At 66.1% G+C, this 9539-nt stretch overlaps 1 protein-coding gene across 1 annotated transcript; it reads right to left on the bottom strand.

Annotated features, from left to right (window-relative positions):
• Window positions 1-4036: 4036 nt before the first annotated feature.
• On the bottom strand, window positions 4037-8535 carry IGFBP6 (insulin like growth factor binding protein 6). The gene is made up of 4 exons (XM_074979624.1): window positions 8142-8535; window positions 6632-6783; window positions 6132-6251; window positions 4037-5324 (listed from the first exon to the last, which is right to left on the bottom strand). Exons 1-4 carry the CDS (start codon window positions 8479-8481, stop codon window positions 5202-5204), a joined length of 735 nt encoding a protein of 244 aa, XP_074835725.1. The 5' UTR covers window positions 8482-8535; the 3' UTR covers window positions 4037-5201.
• Between the last annotated feature and the right edge of the window lie 1004 nt (window positions 8536-9539).

Raw genomic sequence — 9539 nt, forward strand, 5'->3', positions numbered from 1 at the left:
CCTCCCTTGCCCCAACCCCCTGCCCCATGCCCCTCGCCCCACCCCCACCCCGCCCCCCACGCCCCCTCCTCCCTCGCCCCACCCCCACCCTGCCCCCCACGCCCCCTCCTCCCTCATCCCCCCACTCTGCCCCCCACGCCCCATCCTCCCCGTCCCACCCCCACTCTGCCCCCCACGCCCCCTCCTCCCCAACCGACCCCCACTCTGCCCCCCACCCCCCTCCTCCCTCACCCCACCCCCACCCTGCACCCCATGCCCCATCCTCCCCGTCCCACCCCCACTCTGCCCCCCACGCCCCCTCCTCCCCAACCGACCCCCACTCTGCCCCCCAAGCCCCCTCCTCCCTCGTCCCACCCCCACCCTGCCCCCCACTCCCCCTTGCCCTTCCCCTGAACCCACCCTGCCCCCACACCCCCTCCTCCCCCACCCCCCCACTCTGTCCCTACACCCCCTCTGGCCTCGCCTTGAACCCATCCTGCCCCCCATGCTCCCTCCTCCCTCGCCCCACCCCCATCCTGTCCCCCACACCCCCTCCTCCCTCGCCCCACACCCACCCTGCACCCCACGCCCCCTCCTCCCTCGTCCCACCCCCACCCTGCCCCCCACTCCCCCTTGCCCTTCCCCTGAACCCACCCTGCCCCCACACGCCCTCCTCCCCCACCCCCCCACTCTGTCCCTACACCCCCTCTGGCCTCGCCTTGAACCCACCCTGCCCCCCATGCCCCCTCCTCCCTCGCCCCACCCCCACCCTGTCCCCCACACCCCCTCCTCCCTCGCCCCACACCCACCCTGCACCCCACGCCCCCTCCTCCCCAACCGACCCCCACTCTGCCCCCCATGCCCCATCCTCCCCGTCCCACCCCCACCCTGCCCCCCACTCCCCCTTGCCCTTCCCCTGAACCCACCCTGCCCCCACACCCCCTCCTCCCCCACCCCCCCACTCTGTCCCTACACCCCCTCTGGCCTCGCCTTGAACCCACCCTGCCCCCCATGCCCCCTCCTCCCTCGCCCCACCCCCACCCTGTCCCCCACACCCCCTCCTCCCTCGCCCCACACCCACCCTGCACCCCACACCCCCTCCTCCCTCGTCCCACCCCCACCCTGCCCCCCACTCCCCCTTGCCCTTCCCCTGAACCCACCCTGCCCCCACACCCCCTCCTCCCCCACCCCCCCACTCTGTCCCTACACCCCCTCTGGCCTCACCTTGAACCCACCCTGCCCCCCATGCCCCCTCCTCCCTCGCCCCACCCCCACCCTGCCCCCATCCTGGAGCCCCCACATGCCCTCCTCCCTCATCCCACCCCATTCAGCCCCTCCTCACCCTGCCCCCCCTTCCTCACCCCACCCCACCCTGCACCCCATGCCCCCTCCTCCCTTGCCCCAACCCCCTGCCCCATGCCCCTCGCCCCACCCCCACTCAGCCCTCCACACCCCTCCTCCCTCGTCCCACCCTCATTCTGCCCCCATCCTGCACCCCCCATCCTCTCCTCCCTTGCCCCACCCCCACTCAGCCCCCTCCTCACCCTGCACCCCCCACGTCCCTCCTTCCTTGCCCCACCCTCACCCTGCCCCCATGTCCCCTTCTCCCGTGCCCCACCCCCACCCCACCCTGCCCCCCACACCCCTACTCCCTCACCCTGCACCCTCCACATTTCCTCCTTCCTCTTCCAAACCCCACTCTGCCCCCCCTTGCCCCACCCCCTCACCCTGCCCCCTCATCCCCACTCTGTCCCCACTTCACCGTTCAGCCCCTGAGCCGCCTCCTCGTCCTCCCGCCATTGCCCGTCCCTCTTCCTCCGCCGGGCTCCGCCGGGGGCCTGCTCCTGTCCTGGCTCCATGTTGACCCGGGAGGGAGCTGGGCGTGGATCAGAGCGGCCGTCCCAGACCTCCCATCCTCTTCCTCCCCAAGGAGCTGCTGTGCTCCCAGGGTGCAGCCCTGCCTGCTCAGCTGACTGGGGCGGGGAAGTCCTTGGTGGATGTGGGACAGAGATGGGGCCTTGGACCAGCCTCCCAGGGCTGATAAGATAAAGTCCTTATCAGGGCAGAGTTAGCAGAGACATGGCCCCAACCTCTGCCCTAGCCGGGGCACCCACCATGGGAAAACTTTGCCTTTGGGCGCAGTCCTCACGGCCCGGCCGCTGGTACCTTTGCACCCCACCGGGCAGCGTGGAGACGCTTCCTTATTGCACATGCTGCTGGCGCTTGGATATTCCCAGCATGCTTTGCACTGGGGTTGGCAGCATCCTCTCCTGAGGTGCCTGGGGCGACTCAGGGAGAGAGCAGTGTGGATCAGCCGCGTGTGTGTGTGTGTGTGTGTGTGATAAGCAGCAAGAAAGAGCAGGATGGGTGCCCCCTGTCCCCCTGCAGAGTTGACACTTCCCCCTGTAACCTCCCTGGGGCTCAGCGTGCCCACCTTCGCTCCCTGCCCTACATCACTGCTGAAGAGCTGCTGTGCTCTGCCCCAGAGCTGGCTGCATCTCAGCGCAGCAGTGGGTCTAAGAGCTCCCCCGGGGGACGAAGGTGTCATGCCAGCTTCCAGCTGTGAGTTATTGAGCCTGCAGTCACGTAAGAGGCCAGGGACTATTCAAGCCTTTTGCTGCTCAGCACGGCTGATTAGGGGCCAGCTCCCTTCCCTTGCCCCTCCTTCCCCACCCCAGGGGCCCATTGCTGGCCTCCCCGGGCTCCTCTCTGTCTCTGCCCCACACCAGCCCCAGCGCTGGTGGGAGAAGCACGTGATGGCCACGATGGAGGCAGTGGCAGCGGCTCTGGTGAGTTGTGACCATCGAGTTAGATTTTCCACTTAGCAAATCTAGTCCTGGCCAGGCCTTGCTCCCACAGGAGCAGCTGATTTTTGAACAAGCACACACCTGCAAGCCGGGAAAAATGCAGGCTTGCGGCACTCTCAGGGGGGCCTCATGGGAGCTGTAAGTTTTGAAGCCTCATTCGCTCTCCCCCTCTTCTACAGGCCAGACTCCTCAACTGGACTCTATTTCCCATGAGCCACTGCTTCCTCTTATCAAGAGGGGAACCGTGGTGCACCATGGGAGATGTGGTCCAGCCCAGGATATAAAAAAGGGATCAACAACCTTTCAGAGGCAGAATGTTGAAGTTTGACCTTTTGACCTCAGTGTACAGGCCGAGTGCCAGTCTGAGTGCCGGTCCGAGTGCCGCTGATGCTTTTTAAAGTCACTAATAGTGCTACTGACAACAGCTTCGCTAATAAATAAACGAAGATGCAGAACTTTCCCATGGAGGTGTTGGTTGCTAGCATCAGCTGGTCTTTTGTTAATCTGCAGCTGGCACAGCTTTGGGCAAGCTCCTGGCTGCATGGGGAAGAGGGACAGGGCTGAATTCCCACCTCGTGTGCTGATGAAAATCGGCTCACGTGCCACTCTCGGCACCAGTGCTGGGGGCTGCTGACCCCTGATTTAAAAGATACTTGTTTTTGCACCCCACAGGCTCAGGGATGGCTCTGATTTTTTCCCGACTGGCCTCATGCATGCTGGGCACATGCCAGCTGCATTGTAAATAGCATTTATGAAACAGAAGACAGCTGACAGGCTCCAGGAAGAAGTTAAGGCCATGTAAGCGTTCCCTGTAAGCTGAGCACTTGGGCAACTGCCCAGGAGAGATTCAAGTGCTGCCCAGCAGAGCATCCTCAGCCGGCAGCCTGTGTTTCTACGGGTGGTACATCTGCCCCTGCCTTGGTGCACAGAACAAAATTTATTCCACACATGGATGTTAAAAAATGGAGGGGACACTCGTGATGGGTGTTCATTCCTCCGGTGAAGCCCAATGTGGCCAAAGAAAAGCAGGTCACAGCAACTCTCATCAGCACCACCCTGGATGGCTGAGCATCACGAGAGAGGAACCCTGTTCCAAAGACAGGCGCAGGGTGACCACGGCCCTAGGCTGGGTCTGCGGTTCAAAGGCACGCGGACGTTCCCTATCTCCCCAGCACCGCAAGCCCTCAGGGGGTGTCGGGGGGACCCTAGGAGGGGGTGCAGCAGAAAGAAGACAAGCATCAGCCCCCCGCTAAAAACCAACCTCAGCTTTATTGAAAATAAAAATATCCCAGAAGCATCCAACAGTGGTCGAGAGAGAGAGAGCGTTACGCTAAAGGTGCTGCAGCGCAGGGCACAGCAAAGGTACAGTTGTGCAGTGAGGGGAGCTGGCAGCCTTTCCCCTCACCCCCACTCTGGCTGCCTCTGCCCCCCACACCGGGCAGGCCCCGGGACTCTCCCCTCCGGGCTTTCCTTTGGGGGGTGGAGGGAGGCGAAGGGACCAGCAGAAGAGGAAAGGCAGGAAGTGAAAGGTTACTTGGCCCTTAACTGACCCCCCCATTCCCTTTCCCCCTCCCTCTGCCCCCCTCCCAGCTTCTGAACAGGTGTCTGGCTGCAGCGTGGTGCGTGTGGACGGGTGGGGCTACAGCTGCTGGGAGTAGGATGTGTAGGGGTGAGCACCTGCTGGCTGGCCCCTCCATGTCAGGCTACCCTTCCCAAGTACCCCCCAAGTCCAATGCTAGCAGCTCTCTTCCACTACCAGCCTTGTTCCTCCCCCAGAAAATCAGCTCACCTCCCCCAGTCCAATGGGGCATCCCGCATGGCAGGACATGCATGGGGGGGGTGGGAGCACGGGGGATGCCATAGCCCCCCCCCCCAATAGCTTATTATAAAAACACCTTCATTAGCAGACCCCCAAGCAGCAGCATAGGCCCCAGGCTGCCACCCCAGAGCCTGGGGGCCAGTGCCCCCCTGCAGAGCTATTCCCTGCTGCTTGTGCTCACCAGGCCTGGGCAGCGTTCTCTGTCAGCTGAGCACTGGGGCGGCTGCTCAGCAGAGAGTCAGGTGCTGCCCAGCTGATTAGCAGAGCACCCACAGCCAGCAGCCTCTGTTTGTACTGGTGGTGCACATGCCCAAATGCCTTAGTGCATGTAACAAAATTTATTCCGCCCATGGACGGAAAAAAACTTAGAGGGAAGCCTGGTCCTGGGGTGTGGCGAGGGCAGGCGGGAGAGGATGCATCCCCAGAGGCAGGGGCAGATCCCCGCAGGAGGGCAGCTCCCCCACGCTCCCTTCAGGCCACCTCCTCCCAACAGCCAGAGCACCAGGTAATAAATTAAAGGCAAATGCTTCTATGTCCGGGGCCCTTCCTCCTGCAGTGTCTTTCGGGCTCCGCCCCCTCCAGCCACTCCCGCTCCCTCAGTCACTCCCATTGGGCAGGCAATGGGGGTTTCCCTCCAGCCCCCCGGAGCCAGCCAGCGGGTGGCCTTTCTTGTCCACGCACCAGCACTGGCCTCGCTTCTGTCCTTTGGATGCCCGGCACTGGAACAGGAAAAGACAGGGGAGAGAGGCTATACCAATGGGCTGATGCAATCTGGGGCATTTCCCTCCCCTGCAAGGAATCCCCAGCTCCTGGAGTCATGGGACCACTGCCTGAAAGCTGAGATCCTTCCCAAGCCTGGGAGTATATTTCTATCCCTCACGACTGCCAAGAAGAGCCTCTCTCAGCTTCTCCTCTAGCCTATGACACCCCTGCACTACAAAGTGCTTTACACAGGAGGTCAGGAATATCATCAGATCCATGGTACACGTGGGGAAACTGAGGCACGGGGCAGGGACAGCAAGGTTGTCACAAGCGCTGCAACTAGAACCTGAGTTTCTTGAGGCCTATGCTGTAGTGACTAGGCTGTGATGTCCTCCGAGAGGATAAGGACCCAGCTGGGCAAAAGTATGCATGGAGTCAGAGGGGCCTGGTTTACAGCCGCTGGTGGTCTGAAGCTGGTCGTGCCTGACCAGGTGGCCCCAGAAGCATGGAACATACTCATCTAGAGCAGCCCCCAGGATGTAGGCCAGTGACTGGCCACAGAGGTTGGTGCCCTGATCACCAGTCAGTCCAATGCTGTGTCCAGCTGCTGTTTGCTGCCTCCCTGCCCTGCACTTGGAGGGCTCCCTGCTCAGATTCCACCCAGCACACATGGGGCCTCCAGGCAGTGCCAGCCCTGGAGATGCCTGCCCCCGCCCAGAAGCGCCTGCGCTGGAGATGCCCACCCCTGCCCAGAAGCCCCCGCCCAGAAGCGCCCGCCCCGGAGGTGCCCACCCATGCCCAGGAGCGCCTGCCCCAGCCCCTACCTGTTTTTTCCGGTAGAAGCCTTTGGTGTCGCAGTTGGGGATGAAAATATCCTCACCGCTCAGGTAGAGCGGGGCCTTGAGCTCCAGCATTACAGCTGCCAGGTGCATGCGGCACGGAGCCTGCCGGGGGACCGGAGAGGTTGCACACTCAGGCAGGTCGGGACTCACTGGGCTTCCCCGCAGCCCTTTCTCCCGCCCTGCTCCCTGCCTACGCACTGGGCTGTGCCCTTCTCTCGGCTGCAGGAGCAACCGGCATGCCAGGGAGCGCCTGTCCCTGCAGCAGAAGTGCTCCCAGCCAGTGACTGCAGGGCTGGGGCAGCTGTTTGCAGGCTACACGCTCAGGGGGCTCTACAGGGCAGCCTCACCCAGCTATCCCCTTGCTGCAGGGGCACCGGCCAGCAATCCCCACGGGCTCCTCTACCCGAGCTGGGTGCCAGGGCAGGAGGCACCCAGGGGAGGCTTCCGCTTGTCCCTGTCCCCCGCGCCTGCCCGCCACGCACCGTCTCCAGGTCCGGCTTGCCCTCGCTGTTCAGGGAGATCTGGTGCAGCCGGTCCTTGCTGCCGTTCGTCTCGGTCAGGGGGCCGTGGTGCTGGGGGGAGAGAGGCTCCAGGGTGGGGTGGCTGGGCCTGCGGTTCTCCTTCCGGCTCTCCCCTGGGAAGGAAAAGGAAACAGAGCTCGGGGCTCAGGCCGAGGCCTGCCACGGATCCGCCCCCTGCTCGCCCCCCAGAGCCTGTACAGCGCCTGCTGGAGGGATCGGGCCCCCTCAGGTGCTGAAGGGCGGGGGGCCGAGTTGCATCAGCCTGGCAGTTTGGGGGAAGCGCCTTTGGTGCCTCTTGGTACCCCCAGGGGGTGCAACCCCCTCCGGGCCCAGCTGAGTGGGGGAGGGGCAAGGTAGGCCATTGCTCTCAGGAGCTACCACCAGCCCTGGGCGACAGCCAGGTCCCAGCCCTCCCAGGCCCCTGCAGTGCCCTGGATGCCCAGCCACCCGCGGCAGTCCCGGGTGCGCTGCGTGGGGTGCGCCGGGGGGGGGCGGGGGCCTTGCAAACCCAGCGCCGAGCGCTCGGGGGGGGGCGGGGAGGGGACCCCCCCAAATTGCTTTTGCCAAGTGCCCAGGCTGCAGTGTGCCCAGCTGCGCTCCCCCGCTCCGGCACAAGGGGGAGCCGGCGCCCCTTGGACTGGTGAGCAGGGCACGGGAATGGGGGGGCTGAGACAGTCCTGCCCCCCTCAAGGGTCCGGGTCCCCAATGCAGCAGCGGCTTTGGTTGCTGCAGAGCCCAGGGGGCATTTTCTCCCCGCCCCCGAGTGCTGAACCCGGGGTGCTGCTCAAGTCCGCTCTGCATCGCCGGAGAAAAATCGCCGCTTTCGAGGGGTGGCGCAAAGAGCCGGAGTCGGGCCCGTCGCACCCCCCAACTCCCCCACCCAGCGTGTGACCGGGTCCCGCTAATTGTTCCACCCATGGGCGGAACACAGTTTCTTCTGTGCACCGAGGGATGTGCACCACCATCGACACAGCTGCTCTGCTACTCAGCCTGACTCTCTCCTGCGGGCCGCCCCGGCGCTCAGCTTCTGGGGGACCCCGACCCCCCACTGGCACCTGTCAGTGGCGGGCGCAGGGGCGGGCGGGGCTGCACGTTGCCGGGCTCGGCGGGGTGACTATCCGCCCCCCTTTCTTCTCGGGGGGCGCCCAGCCCCTCTTCCACCCGGCACCGCCCAACAAGCCGGCGCAGGGGACCCGACCCACCTGCGGCCTTTCTCCGCCCCCGCCTTTCCAAATCACGCTGGGGGGCAACGGGCGAGTGGGGGGCAGCTTCGCCCCCGCCTGGGTCCGCCCTCTCCCCACTCCTGAGCCTGTCAAGAGCGGCGCTCCCCCGGGTGCGCCCAGCCGGGGACCCCTCTCCGCACCCCCAGAAGGGACGGGGCTCCCGGCGCGGCGGGGGGAGCAGCAGCCTTTGCCCGCAGGGTCGGGACCCCCCCCCCAACTCCCGGGGGTGCTCCGGGCCCGCCACTCACCTGCCGGGGGCTCGGGGCCCGGGGGGTTGCGGCCGCCCTTGCGGCCCCCCACGGCCCGGCAGACCCCCTTGCCGTGCAGCAGGGCGTGAAGCGGGGCGCGCTCGCCGGCCCGCGGGATGCAGCGCAGCCCCCGGGCGCAGCTGGGCGTGTAGACCCCGCAGGGCTCGCCCAGCGCCCGGCCGCAGCCCCTCTCCGCGCACGCCTCCCAGGCCGCCTTGGCGCTGTCGGGGGGCGCCCCGCAGCCGGCCCGGGGGGCCCCGTCCTCGCAGCTGGGGCCCGGGGCGCCCCGGGAGCCCGGAGCCAGCAGCAGCGCGGCCAGCAGCCAGCACCCCGGCAGCATCTCGGCCGGCCGGGCAGGGAGGAGGCGGACGGCGCTGCGCCCCGGCTGCTCTGGCCTCGCTCCCCACGGCTCGGCCCTTAAATACCCCGCCCAGCCCCCAACCTGCCTCCGGCCCGGCCCCGGAGCGCCAGGTGTCTGCGGCGCCCCCGCGCGGGGAGGGGGCTGAGCGGGACCCCCCCGCCCGGCCTCCTGCCTCCCCGCCAGCCCCCCCCCCCCCCGCCGCTCCGCCCCTGTCCCCCCCCTCCAGGTCAGTTCCAACCCGCCCCCCCGCTGTGTCTGCACGTCGGACCTTCCTGGAAATGGGGGGGGGGGGCTGAGCCCCTGTGAGCTGCAGAGCTGGGGGGAGATGAGACAGCCCCAATTCCCCCCCCCCACACGGAGCCTGGGGGGAGCTGAGGCCTCACCCCCAGCCCATGGAGCCGCCAGTGACCCCCAGCCATCCTGGCAGGCAGTGCCCTGCGAGCCCCTGTTCCCAAGGGGTCAGCTCCCACCCCCATTCCCAGGTGGGACAGCCCATCTCCCCCCGCCCCGTTCCCAAGGGGTCAACTCCCATCTCCCTCTCATTCACAGGTGGGACAGCCCATCTCCCCCCACTCCCCCGTTCCCAAGGGGTCAACTCCCATCTCCCCCTCATTCACAGGTGGCACAGCCCATCTCCTCACACTCCCCCATTCCCAGGTGGGACAGCCCATCTCCCCACCCTCCTCCGTTCCCAAGGGGTCAGCTCTCACCCCCCATTCCCAGGTGGGACAGCCCATCTCCACCCCCCTCCCCCATTCCCAAGGGATCAGCTCCCATCTCTAGCCCCATTCCCAAATGGGAGAGCCCATCTTCACTCACCCTCTCAGCCCAGACCCATTCCCGAGCAGGATATCCCATCTCCGCACCCCCCCACCACGCACAAATGGAGAATCCCATTCCATGCCTCCCCCCATCCCCAAGGCACCAGCCCCCACCCCACTTCCAAAGGATCAGCCCCTCTCTGCATACCCCACCATTCCTACATGGGACAGTCCACCCCCACACCCCAGCTCAGCCCATTCCCAAATGGGAGAGCC

This window comes from Carettochelys insculpta, chromosome 29 (genome assembly GCF_033958435.1).
Source record: "Carettochelys insculpta isolate YL-2023 chromosome 29, ASM3395843v1, whole genome shotgun sequence".
Lineage (NCBI taxonomy): Eukaryota > Metazoa > Chordata > Testudines > Carettochelyidae > Carettochelys > Carettochelys insculpta.

What these genes read in the sequence shown, in the direction of transcription:
- IGFBP6 (XM_074979624.1), bottom strand. Translation starts at nt 8,481, where the DNA reads ATGCTGCCGGGGTGCTGGCTGCTGGCCGCGCTGCTGCTGGCTCCGGGC. An exon ending in GCAAGCCGGACCTGGAGACG is followed by an intron (nt 6,252 to 6,631) that starts GTGCGTGGCGGG and finishes GTCCCCCGGCAG; the next exon opens with GCTCCGTGCCGCATGCACCT. An exon ending in GCTTCTACCGGAAAAAACAG is followed by an intron (nt 5,325 to 6,131) that starts GTAGGGGCTGGG and finishes TTCCTGTTCCAG; the next exon opens with TGCCGGGCATCCAAAGGACA.